This window comes from Trachypithecus francoisi, unplaced genomic scaffold (assembly GCF_009764315.1).
Source record: "Trachypithecus francoisi isolate TF-2019V2 unplaced genomic scaffold, Tfra_2.0 Lachesis_group20, whole genome shotgun sequence".
In the NCBI taxonomy this organism is placed as follows: domain Eukaryota; kingdom Metazoa; phylum Chordata; class Mammalia; order Primates; family Cercopithecidae; genus Trachypithecus; species Trachypithecus francoisi.
In genome coordinates this window covers 10,081,180-10,105,071 of record NW_022681466.1, presented here as the reverse complement: position 1 = coordinate 10,105,071, position 23,892 = coordinate 10,081,180, and the positions used below count along the sequence as shown (strand labels likewise).

General features: G+C 47.0%; 1 protein-coding gene across 6 annotated transcripts in view; it reads left to right on the top strand.

Annotated features, from left to right (window-relative positions):
- Window positions 1–22,912, top strand: part of CYTH1 (cytohesin 1) — a 108,404-nt gene extending 85,492 nt beyond the window's left edge. For 2 of the 6 annotated variants that reach the window (XM_033182441.1, XM_033182445.1), the window contains exons 8-13: window positions 381–529; window positions 973–1,084; window positions 6,332–6,408; window positions 16,915–16,986; window positions 17,611–17,765; window positions 20,774–22,912. In XM_033182441.1, coding sequence (XP_033038332.1) covers window positions 381–529; window positions 973–1,084; window positions 6,332–6,408; window positions 16,915–16,986; window positions 17,611–17,765; window positions 20,774–20,852 — 644 coding nt within the window. In that variant the 3' untranslated portion in view covers window positions 20,853–22,912. Of the gene's footprint in view, window positions 1–380; window positions 530–972; window positions 1,086–1,359; window positions 1,363–6,329; window positions 6,409–16,914; window positions 16,987–17,610; window positions 17,766–20,773 lie in introns of all 6 variants that reach the window. The other 4 variants (XM_033182444.1, XM_033182443.1, XM_033182439.1 and 1 more) reach the window with 3 other exon arrangements.
- Window positions 22,913–23,892: the final 980 nt, after the last annotated feature.

Here is a 23,892-nt window from a genome sequence, read left to right as displayed (position 1 = left end):
GCTCTGTCGCCCAGGCTGGAGTGCAGTGGCGCTGTCTCGGCTCACTACAACCTCTGCCTCCCAGGTTCAAGCAATTCTGCTGCCTCAGCCTCCCGAGTCACTGGGATTGCAGGCGCACGCCACCATGCCCGGCTAATTTTTCTCTTTTAGTAGAGACAAGGTTTCACCATGTTGGTCAGGCTAGGCTTGAACTCCTGACCTTGTTATCCACCCGCCTCAGCCTCCCAAAGTGCTGGGATTACAGGCGTGAGCCACTGCACGTGGCTGAGAACATGGTTTTTTATTCCTGGTTTCATCTGATATCTCTTGCTCTTGTGGGTAGGATGTTTCTGGTCATCTAAGCATACAACGGCTCCCCTTTGCTTTTCTCTCATCTTTAGACACTTGTTATGTCCTCTCCTTTGCCATCATCATGTTGAACACCAGTCTGCACAACCCCAATGTCAAAGATAAGCCCACTGTGGAGAGGTTCATTGCCATGAACCGAGGCATCAATGATGGGGGAGACCTGCCGGAGGAGCTACTCCGGGTAAGCAAGCAAGAGTGGCCTTCATTCAAGTCAAGAAACAGTTCACTGGGAACAGGATCGTCTTTTGTAGGAAGGAAGAAAAGACATACAGTTTATCAAGGGTCTCCTCTTTTAATTTATTTAACCATGTGAATTTCATTAAGGAGTTGGTAGTGAGGCCCAGCTACGGAATCAGGAAGGGGACAGTGGGTTGTAAATATGAAACTAAAAGCTTGAATAGAAGTCAAGCTGCTGTCTTTATTTTCCTAATTGGGAAGTCTTATTGATTTTGTCACTGTGAGCTGCCTGAAAGCAGAAATGGTCATATTCTTTTAGTCTCAGCACCCAGCAGGCTTGGCTTACTGTAGGCATATAATGAATGCTTGTGGAATGAATGAAGAGAAAGGGGAGGAAGAAAAAATATTTCTAGAATCAGAGACATAAATTGTCATCTTTTATCCCAGAATCTCTATGAGAGCATAAAAAATGAACCCTTTAAAATCCCAGAAGATGACGGGAATGACCTCACTCACACTTTCTTCAACCCAGACCGAGAAGGCTGGCTATTGAAACTCGGTAAGTGGTCTCTGAGTTAGGGCTCCTAAAGCTGAGACTTAGGAAGAAAGGCTGTGTGTGTGCGTGCGTGTGTGTGTGTGCGTGTGTGTGTGCGTGTGTGTGCGTGCATGTGCGTGTGCGTGCGTGTGTGTGCGTGTATGTGTGTGTGTGCGTGTGTGTGCATGTGCCTGTGTGTGCATGTGCGTGTGTGTGCATGCATGTGTGCGTGCATGTGTGTGTACACGCGCATGCATGGTCACACACATTCATGGACACACACACACCCTATGGGAAAGGGGGTGGCTTATAGGGGACTTCAAAGAGACTTTGGTATGAGTTCTGTTCTAACAAAGGTCCGCTTCCAAAAAGGAAGTGACTTCATAGTCATTGCTCCCGTGGGACACAGACTACTGGGGACAGATTTTACTCCACCATGAATATTGCCCACATGTGTTCATGCTCCACGTTTTTACTCTTGAATTGGTTGACCAGGTTTTGTTTCAAGGCAGCTCCCTGAGCACCTGGTCCGTTTGCCTTCCCTGTCCCCATAACCATTGGGAGGGTGGCCAACCTTGTCCATCTTTCCACTTCCCGTCACACAGATTTGTACCTGGCGCTCCCGCCCCCGCCCCAGTGCATCGTCACTTCCTTCTGCATCTGGCTCCCCCACAGGCAGTGTGCATGGCAAGCCTAGAGCCCTTGGCTGCAGCTCAATCCACAGCACTCTTACTCATTCTTGGGCAGCGGTTTTTTTTTTTTTTTCTTTTTTTTCCCCCCTCCTTTTCAATCTGAATCAGCCACATTAATTATTGTGTTCATTTAGAAAAGCTGAAAATGCATTTCTCTTCCCTCTGCCAGAAGTGATGAGCTTGTATTGCTGAGATTTGTGGTCATGCCTTGCCGTGAAGGGGACAGGATAATCAATAGGAAAAACATTAGTAGGGTTTTGATACACATTCATGTCCACGTGTGTTTACTTTATTAATAGTTTCAGAATATAGAGAGAGCTCTAGACTCTCCGGACATAATGATGCCCTTTTTTTTTTTTTTTTGGGTGGGGGGCGGGCACTAACAGCGTATTTCCTCTGTTGCCTTCTGCCTTAGCCTTGGATGAGTTGGGTTCTCACATTGGCAGGGGCTGTTTCGTCCTCTACCAGCCCAACTACTCGCCCCAGTGATTAGAAGTCAGTACTCTCTTGGTCATTACCAACACATCTGGGAAGGCTAAAATGGAATCCTTTATTTCTGACTAGGTCAGATAGCAATAGCCTTTCTATTTTCTTTTAAAGGCATATCCCAAGTCCTTGTGCTTATACATAATGACTTAATTCATAAATTCCCCTTATGGCACCACTTCACCGATCAGTTGTAAATATTATTTGAATTGGCCATCATTTTATGTATATTTAAGCCAGCAGAATCTTTGAAGTTAAGGCTCTAAAATTACTAACCCCATAGGCAACCTTCCCTTCCACATTCCTATTGCCAAGAGGATGGAGTTAAAAGAAAACCTACTGGAAATGTTTAAAGTGTGTCCAAGTTTGGATTTACTTTCCCCTCCAGTGAGATTTGTTTAAATGCTAATACTAAGTGTTAGCTTTGACAGCCCAGACACTAAAATTAGAACAGTACAAAGATTATCTTGGTTCTTACACCAGGATGACATGCAAATTCATGAGGCATCTCAGATTTTAAAAAAGAGAAAATTTTACCAAGTGTGGGACTCAGTTTTAGCTCATTGCATTACTTTTTCTAAACCTCCATCAAACCCTTCGAAACTCTGAATATTGTGTTTTCATTGTAGCACACTTAGCATCACTCTTTGTGTTTATGTGCTGCAGAAGGCAGGGCTTCCAGCCGTCTGGAGCTGTGTGTATATGTCTGTGTATGCATATAGCCATAAGAATGTGTATTCTTGTGTATACACATATGTACATGTATATTCATGGGTATATGTGTGTGCATTCTTACACACTTTAAAAAGTGACAGCCATCTAAAGAAAGACATTTAATTTTCCCTGAAATAATCTTAGTCTTCTTTGCTCTGATTCTGGATATACTAATAAACGTTGGCTTTGTAAAAGCTAATTTGTGGGATCTCTGGGGCCAGGTTTTCAGTAGTGCCCCAAAATTTGCCTTGATGAGGTGGGACATGGCACGTAAGAGCCCCTCATTCACGTGCCAGACAGTAGTGGGATCATTTGCCCGTTTAGTGTTTTTAGTTCAGCTCTCTCCCCAGGCAGGCATGAATGTGACTGATACATTGCACTTTAAGATTAAGGAATCGGGTTTAATTTATTTGTTTTAATTTTCTTTTCTCCCTCATTTGTATGTTTCCATGATTTTGGCTCTCCTTTTCCTTGCCCCAAACTCCAGGAGGTATGTAACCCCTCAGCCTGCTCGCTCGCTCTGCATAGGCCACTGTCATTGCTGCAGCATTTTCTTATTTCGTTATTTTTGGTTATTTTGTTTTTTAATTGCCGGTGGTAGTGTTAATGCTGCTTCTAACTTACTGTACAGTCCCTAGGGAACTGGTCAGGATCAGGGGTTTGGAGCAATTTTCGTTTTTCCTTTCTGGAGGAGTATATGTTATATTCATTACTGAATGCAGTAATGCAAGAAAACATACTAAGAGTGGGTTTGTAAAAACAGAGGAAGTTTCCACGACATTTTCACTTGGAATTATTGGCTAAGACATGCGCTATGTTTGATATTCAATTTGACATCCGTTAATCAGCCTGATGGAAAGTTAATCTCTGAAGTGGGGAAGAGGAGAAAGAAGAGAAGGAAGTCTTTCTTTTTTCTTCTTTTTTCATGCTGAGACTTTTCCAGAAAGAACAAAGTCTTGGCTTCCCAAAGCTAGGGAAAGCTTCTGATTTACCATGATGGAAAAGCAAACTAGGGAAAGAATTAAATTAGACGATATTTAAGACATTTACCTTTGGACAAAAAGGGGAAATGGCGTGTCCTAAACTCAAAATGACACCGAGTGACGGTGAAAAAACAACTCCAAACCCAAACCCCCCCCTGAAGTCCTCGTCTTTAATTTCCTGGGGATGAGAGAAGGGCATTACAGCCTGGGCTCTATTTTTATGTTTTGTTTCACTCCTTCGCTTTTTCAGCGAGTCCTCATTAAAGCCCTGAATTGGTCTCCTAGTTCTGTTTTTGGTGTCTCCTCTCCATTTGCTGGTTTGGGGAAACATGTTTTCCTAGCCCAAGACACCTGAGATTTGTGCCAAAGCATTCCCTGAGCAGTAGCTACACTTAAAAAGAACAGCTCCAAATATGCACACTTGCTCAGATGCTTCAGGAACGTGTCAGGTTGTTCTCAGCTGTAGGGGAAGATGGCATCCAGCCTTGATGTCTAGGGGAGGTCACAGGAGGGCTGAGGAGCCGTGCAGTGGGAGGTGGTCCTGTGAGTTCCACAGGGACTGTCCTAGGCACGCATTGATCTGTCTGCTTGTTTCATGTCTGCTTTTCTTTCCACGTGGAAATATTCCCCGTGGGCCCACAGTGATGCTTGATGGTAGAGGTCTCTGTAATACAACAAATTGTCCAGGGATAATAACCAAGCTTTTGTAATCAGGCAGAGAATTTCTTCCGGCTTTGCTTTTTCTCCTTGATTTTCTTCCATCGTGTCTCTTTTAGCATCTGACTCGCTTCTTCCATGATCTCCTAAGTCCCAAGGGTTCCCCGGGTAGTGTCCTGTGATGGAGCGCATGGGAGGCCAGCATGGGCTGATGTTCCCTTTGTGCCGAGCCTCCGGGGACAACCAATGGCCTGCCAGGCCGGAAGACCAAAGTTCTCAGGCTCTGAATTGGTGGAGGGGGTTCCTTTTTAAGAACAAATTGGCTTCAGTCCTGAATATAGTCCTTGTCTTCTTTATCCTCCTTATTTAATTCTGCCCAGGCTTTCCTGTTTTCCACATGCATGTCATAGTATCCATTTATGGTTTTCTACTTATTCATGCCATCTAACCTTTACGGACCAGCAGCAAGGGCTTACATGAAACTTACAAGTCACTGGAGGGAGGGAGTCTCAATTTGCTTGATACAGCACAGGATGGGCAGGCGGATGGCACGTGCTTGCTTACAGCAGATTCCCCCGCATAACCTAGATCTGTGTCATTTGGAATCTTTGCAATTAATGATCAGTCACGTAAGCCCGCCTAGAGTTCAGCGTCCAAGCAGGATGCTAAAAACTGGCCTGAAAGCCCAGTGGTCCTTTGTCTGCCGGGACCTACACTGGACATTTTCTTTCCATAACATTGTTTGCATACTCCCCTTAGGTTTCTCTGGTGTGAGCATGCAGGCAAGTTCTGGCAGTTAGAAATAGTCCCTGTAAAACCATTCTCCTCTTTGCTCAGCTATTTGTGATGAGGGCAAGAGAGAAAGCATGATTGGGGGTATGAGATTTATGCCCCATGGTTCTTGCCATTGAGGAAGATTGGAGAAGCAATATTGTCTATAAGTTAAGTCTTAGCAAAAGAGCAGCGCGCAAGAAGTGTTTCTAGAATGCCATACATGGCTTCACAGGTGAAGGCCTTAGGGATGAGTTTTGAGTAGTTCATGTTCAGAAAATGTTCGCTTGATGAGAGGGAGGTGGAGGAAAAGGAAGCCTGTGGTTCCAATTTGACAGCAGGTGTAGCTTCATTCAGATAGGCTTGGGGAAATTTTTCCTTCCTTCATGTCTGTCTCAGCATAACTTCACGACCCCAATCCCAGCTTTTTTTTTTTTTTTTTTTTTTTTGAGATGGAGTCTCCCTCTCATGGCATTTGATTGTGAAGGCTCCCAGCATCTCCCCTCCTGCTTCCTCCTTCCTTCACTTCCAGTGAAGCACTCCTTATGTGCCGGGCTGCTTGTCCGTAGCAGAGTAGCCTGCACTAAGTGCTGACCCTTCCTTCTTTTTCTGTTCTTTGGCGATTTCTACCACATAGGCTTTTTGCTGACTCTGGCAAATTTGCATTGTATGTCATTATTGCCCCTGGGTTTTCCCTCCACAAACCCATGCTCATCCTGCCGTCCTGATTCCATCTCCAGGTGTCACCTAGACGCGCTTGCTCTGCTTGTACCCACAGGCTTTCACTTTGTGAAAGACGCTTCTGTTTCAGCTCTGTGTCTTGTTACTGATGTCAATGTTGTGGGCTCCACGTTCTCCTGATGCCTCTCCCCCAACTCTCTCTGAGAAGAGAGGGTGTTGTGTGTGTCGTGGAGCCCGCGCTTGTCTGGTTGTCTCTTGTCGAACGTGCATCTCTTTTTGCTCTGCAGGTGGCAGGGTAAAGACTTGGAAGAGACGCTGGTTCATTCTGACTGACAACTGCCTTTACTACTTTGAGTATACCACGGTGAGTACCTGCTGGTCGGCCTCCAGACTAGGGATGGACAAGGCCTTCGGTTCCAAGTGGCTCTAATCAGACACGGTTGAGGAGACCATTGGATTTGCCCTTCTATATCTGTGGGGGATGGGGGAGAGTTTAAGCAAAGTGGAAGAACTGAGGTAAATCTCGGAATGGGGAACCCCTGAGATGATGTGTGTGCCTCGAAGGGCACTAGGGCTCAGAGCCGGCATCCAGTTCCGGTGAGACAGGAGACGCCCGGCCTGGAGGAGGGGGAGCATGGAATAGCAGCACTAGAAATGGGTTTTGGAACTGGGCTAGAAAGAATGAATTTGCATTGGTTGCCAAGAAAGAGTATGTGGCCCTAACTGAAAGAGAGATGAAAAGAAAAAGGAAATAATCGTGATTTTAGAAAATTCACCTATTCTGGGTTAGCAGAAATATGATTTCAGAAGAAACAGCCCAAGGGGTAAAATATATGGTGGGGGAAAAAGAAGTGAAGTAAAATGGGAAAAGTTAATTTGAGATTATCTGGGGTTTTAAGAAGTTCTGTTGGTTTTTATTCAGTGGGAGAGACTTACAGCTGCAAATTTGTGTTTTATATATGTATATCCCTTTTGTAGTAATAACCAAAGAGGATAAAAACCATACATTAGCTCTTTTCAGAGCTCCCTCTAAGCCAGGTACCCAGCACCCTGGCAGGATCGCACTTGGTGTGGAGACCGTGGCCCGCTGGACTGGTGATGGGGCGCTTCTTCATTTCTGCCACCTCTCTTGGTCATTGTAAGAGCAAAGCGGGCATACTGCCGTGGCATTGAACTTTTGTCTTCAATCAAGGCCATTGAGTTGAAAATGCTTTGCTTTTGTTCTCCAAGTATATCTTCACGGAGCAAAAGTCATTGATCCCACTGAGAAAATTAAGACTCGGAAGTATTTTTTTAAAATAAGTTTAGAGCAAAATGGGGCGTAAGTAAAACATTGAAATCCTGACTGTACTCACCAGTCCTTCTTTAGGACCAAGAACCAGGCACATGCCTTGGCATTTTCCGCCGTGAGGCGTGAAGATGGGATTCCGTGGTGTCTAACCCTTGGCATTGTTCTCCACCCCATGGACGTGACGCACACGCAGCTTCTCACCCAGGGAATGCACTTTGTAGCCCGTCAGGCTGCAGGCCAGAGCCGCGCCTTCTGACGGTTTGGTGACTGAGGATAGCACATCACTTTGAAGGGAATGGTGGCCGGGATTTTGTGTGTTGTAGGACTCAACTCATGCCCTGCAAGTTCTGCACTGGCTTTGCTTTTCTGTTGTTGCAGTCTTTTCATATGAGAGTAATACACTTCAAATATCTGCAAAATTATAAAAAGAAAGCTGCTTTCTGCTTCACCCCCAGAGTACCACTGTGAACATCTTGGTACATTTTTTTCTGTTTTGTTCACCCTTCTGCCTCATATTTTGCCTTTTTTCTGAAGACATCTACACTAACAATGTCTTGAGCATCCTCTCTGAATTTGTCTCTCTATTCTCCGGGTCAAAATGAAACATACATAAGCATCTAGGTGGTGCGCTCCTAAGTCCTGACAATCCTAGGGCAATGCTGCGAGAGTCTAGAATCTTGTGGTTTTTGATGCCCACCATAGTGGTGTCACCTTAATCCTTATTTCAGTTCAGCCACACTTATTCAGCAAAGTGTAGCATTTTATCAAGCAGTGGAAATACAGAGATAAATACATTTCTTTTTTTGTTTTTCTTCTTCCTTTTTTGAGACAGAATCTCGCTCTGTCTCCCAAGCTGGAGTGCAGTGGTGGTGTGATGTCGGCTCACTGCAACCTCTGCCTCCTGGGTTCAAGCGATGCTCCTGTCTCAGCCTCCCAAGGAGCTGGGACTAGAGGCATACACCACCACATCCAGCTTTTTTTTTTTTAAAGTAGAGACGGGGTTTCACCACGTTGACCAGGCTGGTCTTGAACTCCTAACCTCAGGTGATCCGCTTGCCTCAGCCTCCCAAAGTGCTGGGATTACAGGTGTGAGCACCCAGCAGTAAATACATTTCTTTTTTTAAAATTATATTTTAAGTTCTAGGGTACATGTGCACAACCTGCAGGTTTGTTACATGTGTATACATGTGCCATGTTGGTGTGCTGCACCCATTAACTCGTCATTTACATTAGGTATATCTCCTAATGCTATCCCTCCCCAGCGCCTCACCCCACGACAGGCCCTGGTGTGTGATGTTCCCCTTCCTGTGTCCAAGTGTTCTCATTGTTCAGTTCCCACCTATGAATGAGAACATGCAGTGTTTGGTTTTTTGTCCTTGCGATAGTTTGCTGAGAAAGTAAATAAATTTCTTAAGACACAGAGAGGGAGCTGTCAGAGTTAAGATGGTAGATTGAAACTTCCACACAGAATTACCTAACAGAGCAATAGACTGGTAAAAAATAAGTAGGGGAAAATAGCAACCAAGCAGGGGAAGGGGCATAACGAATTCAGTAAACTTCAGCCCTGGGCAGCAGCGGGAGCAGCAGCGGCGGTGGCAGCAGTCAGAAGCAGTGTGCAAGGTTTCTACCTCACAGCCTGGGATGTGACGAGACCTGGCAATCTTGCTGGTTTCTCAGGTCTGGGAGGAAGCAAACTGAATGGAACTTGTTATTTTTCCCTCCCTGATCAAGGAGTAGTAAAATCTCCTGCTGGGTGGACACTGGGGAAATGGGAAAAGTGAAAAAAACAGCCGTTATAGACATAAGTAAAGGCTCGGGGCTGTATATTCAATGGGGAAGACCGTCCATGGGGGAATCTCCCATGAGCATGATATCCATCCCCAAATACAGGGGTCCCCCACCCCAGGCCATAGGACAGTACCAGGCTGTGGCCTGTTACTAGCCAGGCCACACAGCACGAGGGGAGTGGCAGGCCAGCGGCAGAAGCTTCATCTGTATTGACAGCCAGCTGCTGCCCATCACTCACGTCATCTCCTGAGCGCCACCTCCCGTCAGATCAGTGGCGGCATTGGATTATCATAGAAGCGCGAACCCTGTTGTGAACTGCGCGGGCCAGAGATCTAGGTTGTGTGCTCCTTCTGAGAATCTAATGCCTGATGATCTGAGATGGAGCTGAGGGGGTGATGCTAGTACTGGGGAGTGGATGCAAATACGGATGAATGTTAGCAGAGAGGTTTGACTGCACAGAGACCATAATAATACATCAGTTGCTTGCAGACTCATCAAAACTCGATCAGTGAGTGGCAAGTGACAATTAGACTGCCTCTGGTGGCAGGCTTTATAGTGGCAAGTGAGCAGATGTACTTCAGTTGTATAGCTGTATCTGGTGGCAGGCTTTAAGTCAGAATCCAACACTTACTTCAGTCTGCGCATGGCCCGCCTGTTATTTTATTTACCACTGCCATCCGCGTCTCTTTCCACACTGTGTACTTGTCTCAGCCACGGTTTTGGTAAGCCCACCCGCCAACCCTCGCCAAAATGAGTAAAAATCAAACGTCGCCGGAGAGCTTCTGTGAAAAGGGAGAGAGACCCATTGATGAGACAGCAGAAGATGCCAAGACTGCCAACGAAAAGAAAGCTGCACTGCGAAGAAAATGCCTAGAGTTCTACTCCAGTTCTAGGCTCATTTCCACAGGTGGTCACGTTCGCCAAGCCCACTTTGTAGAATATGTGGTGACCAACTACTCAGCAAAGCCACGAAAGCTTCAAAACTCCTTCACTGCATGGAGACCCAGCATCCTGCATTAAAAGACACTGCCTTTGGAGTTTTCAAAAGAAAAAAACGTAAACATCAAGAACAGAAGCAATTATTGGAGGCCACCCCTTCATCAAATATATCTGCGCTGAAAGCATCATTCTTAGTGTCTAACCGCATTGCCAAAGCCAGGACTGGCTGTTGGTGAAGAGTTGATCCTGCCTGCTGCTAAGGACATTTGTCATGAGCTTTTAGGAGAGACTGTAGTTCAAAAGGTGGAACATGTTGCTCTTTCAGCCAGCACCATAACTAGACGAATTGATGATGTAGCAGCAGATACTGAGGCACAGTTGTTCGAGAGGATTAATGAGTCACTGTGGTACTCAATCCAGGTTGACGAGTCTCCTGATGTTGACAACAAGATAACAATGTTTGTTTTTCTGTGACATATTTTTCAGGGGGATGTGCATGAGGATGTTATGTGCGCTTTAGTTGCCAACCAACACCATGGCTGCTATTCAAGTCTTTGAATTATTACATATCAGGGAAACTGAACTGTTCTGTTTTGTGTTGGTCTGTGCATGGCTAGAGCAGCTACCATGACTGGACAGCTTTCTGGTTTCACTACTCAGGTCAAAGAGGTCGCTTCTAAATGTGAGTCTATGCAGTATGTCATCCATAGAGAAGTGCTGGCTAGCCAAAAAGTGTCACCTGAATTTAACAACATTTATGCAGGATGTGATTAAAATTACCAACCACGTTAAAGTATGTGCCCTAACTCACGCCTGTTCATGCAGCCCTGTGAGGAGCTGGATGCAGAGCACACACGGCTTCTCTGATACACAGAGTGAGATGCTTTCTAAAGGCAGATCGCTGGCCAGACTTTCTGAGTTACAACAGCCACTTCAGAGATTTCTTTTTAGAAAACATCACCACTAGCAGCACATTTCAGTGACACAGAATATAGGTCAGGAAACTTGTGTACTTGTGTGACAGATTAAACCTACTCACAAACTCAATCCGTCACTGCAGGGGAGAGTGGCAACTGTGTTCCATTCGGCAGATCAAGTGGCTGCGTTCAAAGCCAAACTGGAATTACAGGAGTGACGAGTGAACCCCGGGATTCCTGACATGTTTCAGACATTAGCGAGATTGTGAAAGAGACGGAGCCGGGGCCTTCTTTCCCCCAGCGGACGCATGATCACCTGCCTCAGCTTTCAGAAGAGCTTGAGCGATACTTCCCAACCACAAAAGACCTCCAAATTGGGAAGGAATGGATCTGTGACCCATTTGAGAGTAAACCAGGGAAATCAACTTTGTCCGTGCTAGAAGAGGATCGACTGCTTGAGATGGCAAATGACAGTGGCCTTAAAAGTATGTTGGAGACAACTTCAAATCTCCATACATTCTGGATGAAAGTCAAGGCGGAATATCGTGAGGTTGCCACAAATGCACTGAAAGCCTGCTTCCATGCCCAGCATCCTGTCTTTGTGAAGCAGTGTTTTCTGCAGTGACAGCGACCACAGAGTGATTGTGGAGTAGCCTGGACATAAGCAACACGTTCTGGGTGGCACCGTCTCCCATCGCCCCCAGATGGGACCATCTAGTTGCAGGAAAACAAGCTCAGGGCTCCCACTGATTCTACATTATGATGAGTTGTATAATTATTTCATTATATATTACAGTGTAATAATAGAAATAAAGTGTATAATAAATGTAATGTCCTCAAATCATCCCAAACCATCTTCCCTCCCCTGCCCTGGTCCTAAATGCTTGAGCCAATCACAAAGATTATATCTGAAAAAGACAAGTATTAAAACAGAGAAAAGCTAGCAGATGCAGAGAACAGAAGATGATCCCAACACCAGAGTAATTGGTGCCTGCAAAATCAAAGATATGATGTGGCATGAGATTATTTCCCTGAGAAAGAGGAAAAAGCCCTGAATCTACAAATCAGAGTACACTGTATTTCAGGAAACTTTGTGACAGAAAGGGTGGCTCCAAAGCCTGGCCCCTTTAGACCGTTAAACTTGGAGCCAAGTCTCTGGTCATTCTGTTGGAAAAAGCAGATCATCTCCAGCAGCTTTTTGTCCCAGAAATTAAAGTATCAAGGTCTGCACAGTTTTGAAGAGAAGAATGACCCAAGACCTTTTGTCCAGCCACATTATCATTTAAGTAAAGCACAACTAGCAGCACTCTCATGAAGAAAACATGTGAAATGCAGCACTTTGGAACCCTTCTTGAAAAAAAAATTTGCTTGACGGTAAAATCCAGCCAGTAAGAAAATGAGTCACAAGAAAGGCCCCAGGAAGTAAAAGACTGGTAGTGAGCATTAAACTATTCACTTAAATACAGAGCTAATACTTGAATATACAACTAATACTAAAATATGCTTAAGTACAGAATACCAAAATATACTGAAGTATGGGACTAATACCAAAATATACTTAAGTATAGAACTAATAGCTAAATATACCTCAGATAGAAGTAATAGCTAAAGAAACTTAAATATAGAGCTAATACTAAAATATGCTTAAATATAAAACTAATACTAATTAACTAGAAATTGTGGCTGCAGGACAGACCATGAATGTTATAAACCCGGGCAATGTAAAAGTGAAATAATAAAAATCAGGAGATAGGAGGAGGAACAATGTGAAGAATTAGAAGATTTTGTACTTTTTAAAATGCAGAGTCAAGAAATGTTGTTAAAATGGAAGCATGTTGTATTTTTTTAAAAGAATGAGTAAAACCTCTTTTTTTTTTTTGAGACAGTCTTGCTGTGTCACCCAGGCTGGAGTGCAGTGGTACGATCTCGGCTCACTGCAACCTCCACCTGCCGGGTTCAAGCAATTCTCCTCCCTCAGCCTCCTGAGTAGCTGGGATTACAGACATGTGCCACCATACCCAGCTAATTTTTGTATATTTAGTAGAGACGGGGTGTCATCACATTGGCCAGGCTGGTCTCGAACTCCTGACCTCGTGATCCGCCTGCCTCCGCCTCCCAAAGTGCTGGGATTATTTTCGTAAACATCTTTGTCTTAACTTGAATAAGGTTATCTTAGGAACTCTTAGGGTAAAGAAACATTTACTTTGAGGTTCAACACTTCTTCAGTTTCTGCTTCCTTTTTCCCCCCATTAAATTAGAAACCATTAAAACAGAATGTATTTTATGAAAATAATACCACTTAAAATATCCCATTTTCATAAAACCTATTTCTCTCCCTCTCTCTGTACACACACAACACGTCTTCACCTAATGTCAGCAATGATAATTTAGGAGTGATTGGATTTGGAGTATTTTTAAACCTTTCACTTGTATTCTTTTCTACAATATTTAGTTCTTTATAATAAGCAATTCTTATTTTTGCAAAAACAATGAATGTTCTTAAAGACAAATCTAAAAAGCCAAAGATGTTGCCCTCGGGTATTTCCCTCTTCACGGCGGAAGTGGGTGATTATTGGGCACACACGGGTCATCAGTGAGGGTGCAGCCTGCCTATTCTTAGGCCTGCCAGAATCCACTTGAAGTTCTAGACAAGGGTCTTTTTAATATTTGGGATTTTTACATTGCTGCCCAGGAGCTTAACATTTAGTTGTTTCCACCAGAGGTTCTCACTCTCTTTCACCCCAGCACTGAGGGATAGGGTGAGCACCAGTCAGCGATGCTGGCTCACTCGAGCCAATTCTCAAGTGGCAGGATAAGTGTGCCGAGAAGAGTGAGGAGGGCCACACTGTGCGGGATGGAGCAGGGAAGAGGCGGGGCCAGGAAAGATACCAGAATCCCCAGTGGGTTCTCCCGGCGACCAGGAGGGTCTTGTTATAACCCGGTCCCACTCCAGACTGAAGACCATGGGTGTACATCATCTTGGTTTAAAATCATTTTACATCGAGAACGTGCATCATGCGTATGTAACGTGGATGCCACAGCCCTCACCAAAGAGTATACATTATGTCACATACTTACTGAGGTCCAAAGTGTGATTACTCTTAGACCACCTACTTGCTCGCCTGGGGATGCCTCAACCCAGTTAACCCAGCAGAATCCTCAAAAGGTGCCGGCACCAATTAAACCCTAGAAGTGAGAATGGTGGGGGTAAAAACTAGAAGCAGAATTGACTGAGAACTGTTTAGGAAACAGACCAGTTGTCTCCCTCACCTCATGTCCCTGAGGGCCTGCCCCTACCCCGCAGGCAGAAGTCTTGAGTGCTCGCTCACAGGAGAGACTGACACCAAGCGTTTCTGGATGAGGGATCCTAGGCCTGGTTGAAGGTGGGGGCATTTTACCCAGACAGGAGTGTTGGGTAAATTCAGGCTTCTTGCATGCTGAGGACTTTTTCCACCCCCCGCTTCTCCTCACTCAGCTCTCAGAACCACAGGTAGCCAGGTCTGTAGCTTGCAGAGAGAGTGGGAAAATTCTCTGCCCAAGAAGAGATGCGTAAGAGTATTTAGTCAGATTCCCCAGCAGACAGCCTAGTGGGAGGGCCCTTGTAGATGGTCACAGTCCACAGCCTTCGGAGTCCCAGTCAGCTCTTAGTCTTCCCCTCTTCAAATGGCACAACCAAGGAATCCCAGATACCTGAGGAATCCCTGTAGCCTGACAGCAAGTAGAGACCAACGCAACGCAACAGCCAAAGAGCAACTTGGATGAGAGAGGGACTCCAGGAAGAAGAAAGACTTCACCGCTGGCTATAAGAGACTCTCAGTCATTTCAGGTGACATTACAGCTGTGAAACAAGAACAGGATCCTGTATGAAGCCAGGGAACAAAAATAATAGTTAAACCCTCCTGGAAATTCAAAGCATGGTAGAAGTGAAAACTCAACGGAAAAGTTGGAAGAAAAGCATTAAGAAAATCTCCCAGAAAGAATAAAAAGGCAGAGGGAAAATAATAAAGGAAAGACTTTTTTTTTTCCCAAAGAAGAACTTAGTCCAGGAGGTCTAGTCCAGCATGTTCCAGAGAAGCTGAGAAAACAAAGAGGAGGTAACCCTTGACAAAATAATTTTTAAAAACCTCCCCCAAATGACAGATGTGTTTCCAGGTTGGAAGGCTTACTGAATACCCTGCATGATGACTGAAAATGAATGCACCCCACGGCTGCCTCCTTAGGGGCCTCAGAACACCAAGGACACAGAGAACAGCAGTCGTGTGCAAAGCACCAGCGACCAGAACAGCTTTGTACGGGGTGATATTAAATGGTGAAGGCAGGAATGCTGGGCTTCCCAGTCCTGAAGGAGGGTCACGTCCAGCCTAGACTGTTAGGCCCAGCCAGATAGCAGCCAGGTGTGAGGGTCGGATAGAAACATTCTTAGCCAAGTGAGATCTCAGAAATGTTACCACCCACACACTGTTTCTCAGGATGCTGGTGGAGGACAAAGGCCTTGGCTGTAGGAAACCAGAGATCTTGAAACCTCTTGTTTCAAGAGAGGAGGGAAAAGTACTCTGGAATGGAGAGTGCTGAGCTTAAGGATGAAGCAATTTACCAGGTATCAAGGCAACCAGTCCAGACTGGAACAGGTTTCAGAGGCTCCAGGAAGAATTACTTCAAGAAATTAAAATTAACAGGATGCCTGATACAAATGAGCACTAGCAAGGAGATTTTGATAAGAGGTTAACCATTTGCAATTGGTTTTGATGGTAAGGACACAGAGAGGTAAATCAAAGGAACAACCTACTTCTCCACCCTCCTTAATTTTGGTTCCAGTGGGGAAGGAAGCTTTTCAGGAAGGAAAAAATTGGGAAGTTCACTGTATGGCACAGGTTGGAAGAGAAACGTGGTGTTAATGAAGACACTGTGTATAACCCTAATTCAGATGACCAGATCATTATTTAGGAGGATGGGGAATAGGAATATGCCCAGGTAAGAGGAGGAGCTCAGTCCTTTTCTGTAGATAACATCTAAAATTGAGCACTCAAAAGGCAGCAGTTGTAATATGGTATTTTGGAGATGGGTGAGATACAGAGGTAAAGACCAAGCAGGTTGGCTTGAAGAAGTTGGAAATAGTTGCTGCCCGGGATGGGAAATGACTGAAGGACTCTTTTTCACTTTTAGAGAACTCATAGAACTGGTCGTTTTTTGTTTTTTGTTTTTGTTTTTGTTTTGTTTTTAACGGTTGGTGCATGTGTAACTCTGGCCAAATACAAAGACTTTAACAGTGCTAGGACTTGGCCATGGGTTGGCTGGATATCAGGGGACTGTGAGGCTGCCATCAGACGTGTGCTAGAAATGTCTGCGGTGCCGTGCCCTCTGCAGATGAGATGGGACTAGTTGGCGGGTGCAGCTCTGTTCTGGACAGGAATTGAGGTGCCTTTGGAAATCCAGGTGGAGTTGTCAGGACGGTGGTGTCTCTGAGGATGGTACTGTCTGGCGGGGCGATGGTCAGAGGCAGTGAGTGGCTCATGTTCTGACCCACAGCTGCGGTCCCAGGCACCGGGGCGCTAGGGTGAGCCTAGGAAAGACTTCCTGGAGCTGTCGCCCCAAAACTGACGCTTCGGAGAAGAGTGGGAGAGCCAGGCGAAGGGAAGAGGGAAAGGGGCCCACTCCCTGCTTGAGGACCATGCCCGGGTCACTGCCGGCCACACTCTCCAGGTGTCTGTTGAATCTTCTGGGCTTTCTACTCGCAGAGGACTTGCAGTTATACTGACAATCCTCAGACATTCTTGGCGCTATTCTTGTTTAGAACAGAAGGAGTTCCCTCAGGCTGATTTGTGAACTTCATGTCCTGGGAGAAGGCAGGAGAGTCAGATGAGTTGCCGGGGAAGAATCTGGCAGTGTGTGTCCTTCACCTGTGATCTTAGACTCCCTCTCTTCAACTGTTCTGTAGGATAAGGAGCCCCGTGGAATCATCCCTTTAGAGAATCTGAGCATCCGGGAAGTGGAGGACTCCAAAAAACCAGTGAGTATTTTTGCTGGGATATTTTGAGGGGAGAAAGGGGATGGGCATTTCAAAGATTTTTTTAAAAACTCAAAACCGAAAACCTGAAACACGTGATCAGGCTTTTATTTAGTCTAATTTTTGATTATATTGTTGAAGCCAAAGATGAGACTCGAAATCACTTCTTCCTGTGCCATCCGTCCGCTTTATAGTTTCACTTGGTGACTAGCACATGAGGTGTGGAAGTTGCCCCTCCTTCAGTGGCAGCGGCAAGCATGCTTGGGTGGGCTATTTAGCTTGTAACCTTGGGACACCTGCTGTGTGTTTTTCCTTTGTTTTGGACTATCATGATATTACTGGCTTGACTTTAAAAAGTCTTAAGTAACCTGCAGTTCTCTGCATATTTTAAATGCATTGGAAGTGGAGCTAACGTATCAGACTGATATGCTTGCTAACAAGACTTATTTATATATAATTTACAGTCTCCAGAATTCCACATCTAGGCTTCACTTTTCCACAGGAAAATAGGTATTGCTCATATTTTGTGAAGGTCAGAATAAAGGGGCTTTGGGGAAAGAAATCAGCGTGTTTCTCAGTCAGCAGCTTCCTTTGCTCCACTGTCTCCCTCTCTGTTTTCATTCTCAGAACTGCTTTGAGCTTTATATCCCCGACAATAAAGACCAAGTTATCAAGGCCTGCAAGACCGAGGCTGACGGGCGGGTGGTGGAGGGGAACCACACTGTTTATCGGATCTCAGCTCCGACGCCCGAGGAGAAGGAGGAGTGGATTAAGTGCATTAAGTAAGTGACTGCTGAGAAAGGGAAGTGCGCGCCTGACGCGGCCCTCACCTCCCCAGGTGTTCATCGTCTTCGTGGTTAAACATGCCGCCCGCATCTCTTCTGTGCTGCGTTACATTCTTAGGGAAGCTTCGTCCTGGTTCCCAGCTGATGACTTCCCGGGAGGCCTTTGGATTCTTGGCTATTACAGCATATGTAAGAGAGCATGTCCTATCTGGGTTCCCCATGTGTCCTCATAGACCCAAAATAGGAAGAGGCGCATGAGCTACCAGCACAGATGCCATCTTCTCAACTGGTCTTTCCATGTCTGACAAAGCTGCTCTCATTCTCACAGTGACAGCTCAGAGGAGAGAGTAGTCATGTTCTATAATTTGTGAATCCTGTGAGACACCATTTTCCTAGCTACAGATGAGGAAACTGAGGCCCTTAGAGGCTAAGAAATTTGCTGGAGTCACATACTGTGATCCAAGGTCCGGGAGGAGGGAGAAGCTTCCTCAGGGTTCCACAGCTAGGAAATGGGGCTCCCGAGTCCAGGCCTGTGGCTCTCGGTCTGTCGGCTCCGCTGGGCCACGTCATGTAAGGTGTATCACAGGGCTGGAAATTTCCTGATGTGACAAGTATCTGGAAACATGGCTTTCTAAAGCCAGCTGGCTTCTCTTGCTTAATGTTGTTCCCTGGGACTTGGTCCGCCTGGCTGTCCCTCCAGTCCCTGTGCGAGGGTCAGCAGTGAGCATTCTGACTGTACCTTCTCTCAGTGATCCGTTCTCCTAAGAGCACAACCTTATCCTCTCCCTCCTGGGTGCTTCATCCATGAGCGTACACCCAGCTGTTTTCCTGAGAAAGACTCCTCAGCTGCCTGTAACTTCACCTGGAAAACGGAGAATGAATCCACAGGTTCATGCCAAGGCCCCTGTAAGTCCTCTGTGTACTGTGTGACGGGCTTTCTCTCGCCCATACTACAGCCCCGTTCCCGAGGGAGTGCAATATCCTCTAGCCTTTGTTTTATCTTTTGGTATTTCTACTCAGACCAGTGTAGGTTTTGACCCAGGCTAAATACCTAAAAACTGACTGAAGATGGAGATGATATGATGATGGAGGGAAAGGAATAGATGATTTATCCCCTCAAAAGTAATCTGAAAATTCATGCAATGAAAACAGGAACCAGTTGAAGAGAGGATGGATTTGGCGCCAGGTCGCGCTGTGCCGAGTCCTCGCTCTGTCTTTGTGAGCGCTGTGCCTGGTAGGCGGGTAACTTACTCTTCCATGTGATACAGGTCATTTCTGCCTCACGGGGCTCTTTTGAGGATTAAATGAGATCATGTCATGGGCATGGGGTTTGGCAGCTTCCCTGGCATGCCAGCCATCCCGGGAAGTGTGGCCCTGAGCAGGGGCCAGCCCACCCTCCATTGAGCAGGCGCGGCGCCACGGTGCTTTCAGAGTCCCCTGCCAGTTATGGCACCAGCCCTGTGTTCTGGGGAAGAAAACAGCAGTGTTGTGGGGGACCTGTATCCTTTTTTTAACATACTGAAAAAAAAAATTAACTCTTGAATCGTTATGAAATGTATTTTTTGTGTAAGGTTTGAAGTAAGGGTTGTAAGTTCGTTCTCACGAATGAATAGCTGGTGGTGCAGACGCCATTTATGGATTCATCTGCGTCACTCCCACTGACTTAATGTGCTCTTCTGAGAGTGTACCCAGCTCCCCCACCACGCAGCATGCACCTGCCGCGCCGCTGCCCTCCCAGTGTGAGCACTGCCCGCCTCTCCCCCTGTAGCATCATGGTGTGCTTTGACTGTGCTGGCTGGCGGGTTCCCTGTCCTCCCCTCACTGGTCTTTCAGAAAAGTTGGCTGGTTTTGTACATGTGTCTTTCATACGGTTTTTACTTCTATAGTCAGAAAAACGAAGCATGGCCGGGCGCGGTGGCTCAAGCCTGTAATCCCAGCACTTTGGGAGGCTGAGACGGGCGGATCACGAGGTCAGGAGATCGAGACCATCCTGGCTAACACGGTGAAACCCCGTCTCTACTAAAAATACAAAAAACTAGCCGGGTGAGGTGGCGGGCGCCTGTAGTCCCAGCTACTTGGGAGGCTGAGGCAGGAGAATGGCGGGAACCCAGGAGGCGGAGCTTGCGGTGAGCTGAGATCCGGCCACTGCACCCCAGCCTGGGCGACAGAGCGAGACTCCTTCTCAAAAAAAAAAAGAAAAACGAAGCATTTTTCAAAGTCACATTTAAAATCATCACTTAGGATACTGCTTCCCTGGAAAGAAATGAAGTGTCAGGACTTTTAGACCATAACTTTCTTGAAATTCGAGAATGGCAGACATAGGGTTGTGGTGTTGCCAGCCTGCTACAGGTGCTCCAGCCCGCGGCACGGCCTGTGCTGCTGTCTTTGAGGCTGTAGCACAAGCATGAGTTCGGGTCCCCTCTCTGTGCACCGGAGACCCAGCCAGGTCCAGCCGGTCTGTCCATGGCCCCCACCAGCAGCATCGTGCCAGGCAGTGCTGCCTGCAGAGTCATGGAGCCTTAGTTATTGAGCAGGTGCACATGGGGGCTTGGAAGGCCCCACTGCATTTACCACGCCAGCTATCACACACCCCGTGCCGGAGGACCGCATGTGACACAGCTTGATTATGTGGCACTCGCTGCTGCAAAGCAAAATCAGATGTCATCATGGAAACTCATGCACCAGTTTTTTCTCTGAATTAGAATATAGCTGTAGGAATGTGGCATGATTCTGTTCCTACATGTAAATTGATGATTATGTTGAAACAGGTAAAAACCCCAAAATTATCTTGTCGCATGTTCCTGTGTCTCTTTCGAAGTGTGTCACCTTAGGTCACTGTGTGGACACAGCAAGGGTGGACGACACTAACTTGGCCTTTGCAGTGACGGTGGGGTGGGACAGGGGTTCTGGGGCACGAGGGGCCCCTGAGCAAGCCCCTGCCCAGAGGTGTGTTTCTTCTGATTCTGTCCCTCACGTCTCTGTTTTCTCCCTTTTCTGTGCTCCAGAGCGGCCATCAGCAGGGACCCTTTCTACGAAATGCTCGCAGCACGGAAAAAGAAGGTCTCCTCCACGAAGCGACACTGAGCGTGCAGCCGAGGGCGTTGGCCTGCGTGGGCCTTGGAGCTCCCGCTCTTCTCCCGCATCTCCACGGATGCACTGCTGCCGAGCACAGCGTCCTCTGCCAGCCCCGCCCTGGATTCCTAGAGACTAGCTTCAGCTTTTGCTATTTTTTTTAAGTGGGAGAAGGGTGGGCAATTATCACTGGGGAAGAGAGGACCGGCCGTCTGCCCAGCATGGGCTCCTGAGCCTTCCTCTCTCACAGGGCAGAGCTCTTGTCGGCAGGGCAGCCTCCTAGCCAGTTTCTCTGCTCAGTGTTCTGGCAGCAGAGCTTGGAGCCAACTGTTTACCTCTTGGTTGTCCCCGTGAAGAGGTCTTCAAACCCTGCACCATAAATACGTGTATCCATATATTATTATATGTTAAGAAAAACGGTGGAAAGGAAGAGAAGCCACATATTATAAAGATCTATTTTTTTTTTTTTTTTTTTTTTAAGAGAGAACGTAGTGCTGTTCAGGTGCATTCTGCCCTGGCTGCGCTGGGGAGCTTCTCCCTGGAGAGGAGCACCCGGGGCTGTGGCCAAGGGGCATCAGCCTGGGCCCGCGGCAGGGCCTGGCCCGCCTCTCCTGTGCTGTGGGAGCTCGCTGCCTGGTGCTTGTCTGGGCGAGAGAGACAGGTGAGGTCAAGGGCGCAGAGGGCAGAGGCTCAGTGGGCCTTCAGACGACACAGTCCGACTCGGGGGCCTGCCCTGGCCAGGGACGCAGCCGGCGGCAGCGTGCAGTCCGGCAACTCCCGCGGATGCTTTCCCAGCCCAAGTGCCTGCGGAGCGCCGAGGAGAGAGAGGACCGACTGGACGCTTACATTGTTTTCCTCCTTCAGAATCCAAGTTCTTGTTGGGCTTTAAAGTAGAAAGTCAGCATTTTCCTTGAGCTAAATACCTAATAACCAAAACTGTGAGGAAGGTTATCGGGACAGAGGTTCCGGGTAACCTGTTTCATTTTGGGTTTTCTTCCTCTTCCCCAGACTCCAGTCCTCGTTCTAGAGGAAGGAGTAGGACTTCCCCGATCCCCGTAGGGCTTCAGCTTTTTCTGCCTCAAAACCGGCCCTAACTGGACTACTCTGGATGCGTTTTGTGGTATGCCCCCTAAAGGGGAAGATGGGCCTTTATCTGCTCCGTGGGGTGCACTGGAGTGAGGGGGTGACCGGGCAGCCTCTCGCATCTCTTGTCTTCCCCTGCAGGCACTGTGAGCTGGCCCTGCCCCTCCTCATTACAGTATGAAGGGAGCCATGACACACAGCATTTTCCTGCCGTTCTCTCAGGGACTCTCAGGGCAGCTCCTGCCACTCCGCCAGGGCCAGCATGCCAGTCCAGGCAGAGCAGGTGGCTGGCTGGCTGGCTGGCCGTCTCGGCCCGCCCCTCCACAGGACCCTGGACCAGGGCGGTGCAGGGCGCGGCCCCGAGGGGCAGGTGGAAGAGCTGCGGGTTTCCACAGGGCCGTGTCGCCATGGCTTCTCTGATCCTTTAGGGTTGGCGAGCATCTCTGGAAATAGCTTTTGCAGAGGAGTGGTGGGAGGAATGGAGGGGGACAGTCTGTCACCTCCCTGTCCCCGCCACTTTGTGTAGATCCTACCTGGAGGGAATGATGGCTTTAGGCACTTTTGTGCTAGAGCTTGTGAGGGTGACAGAAGAGGGTCCAGGCTGGAAACCTGAACTTTCTGGGTGGGAGAACCAGGCGGTGCCTGCCAAGGTCTGGGTGTGTTTGGGCTGGCGCTGGAGCCTGTCCAGCTGGCCCGGGCCCTGGCCTGGTTCTCACAAGTGTTTCCTAGACAGAGAGGCATATGGGTCAGTATTAGTCTGTTTATCAGAGGTGTAAATAATCTATGTATAGTTTTTCTCCTTTTAGATTATTTTGTATTTGTTTAAAAGAAGTTTTGTCAAAATACAAAAATATAAAGAAATGACTGAAAGTTGTTGACAGGGTTTTTAAGAAATTATAATTATTCTAATTGTTTTTGTTTGTTTGTTTTTGCCTTGTAAACTAGCGCCAAGGAACTGCAGCAAATAAACTCCAGATCTGCCCAAGCCATCCTTGCTGTTTGTGGTGTCTCTCAGCTGGGGTGGGCCCTCGAGGTGGGAAAGGAGTGCTGAGCAGACGCCTGTGCACAAGGTGCCACTCCTGCTGCACCTTGAGTTCAGTGGAAACACCTTGCAAGTGGGAGGAGGGTTCTGTCTTCTGTTAAGAAGAGCCTAGCCAGAAAAGATAAGAAACTTAGTCTTTGCACCACCCCCCCGCTCCCGCTTTTTTAGAAGAAGAAACGTGAAACGTCAGTTTAAGATCAAGAAATATGCCTTCAGTCAATACAATACATTTTTAGTATGATTTCAGTTTCCAGAGATGACTTCATAATGCCAGGGAATAAACAGGGAAAAGTCTCGGTGGGCTAGAACCCAGAAGCAGGGGAAGGCACTTGGCGAACTGGCACCAAACAGAGAGACAGCAAAGCACCAGGCTGGCCCCTTCTGTGGGTCCGTCTGTCTCCACGAGCTGGACCGCGTTCTCCCACACAGCAGCAGTCATGTCTGATGTTTCTTCCTTGCTTCAAGCCCCCAGGCTACCCTGACCATTCCCCCAGGTGACCGTCCCACTTGACTGAGAAGGGACGACTGTTAGGTGTGAAGAGCAGCATTCCTAGCTTTCCATGTCAGTCGCTCCTGAATTGTTTTTGTTCCCTCCCATCGCTGGAATAAGTGGCCTCCCTTTTTCCTGTCTCCCCTGGATCCATCTCTTGTCAATTATCCTGTGTCTTGTACGTATCCCCAGTTTCTTTCCTCATTAATTTCTTTCCCTCAAATCACCGAAATGCCCATCTCATTTGAAAACTCCCTAAGCTCAGGAAGAAGACAGAGATGTCCAATCTTACCACTTCTATACAGCATTGTACTGGAGGTTCTCGTCAGGGCAGTTAGGCAAGAAATGAAAGGCATCCAGATAGGAAAGGAAGAAGGAAGATTACATTTATTTGCTGGTAACATGACTTTGTAACGCCTAGCTGAGCCATGAGAACA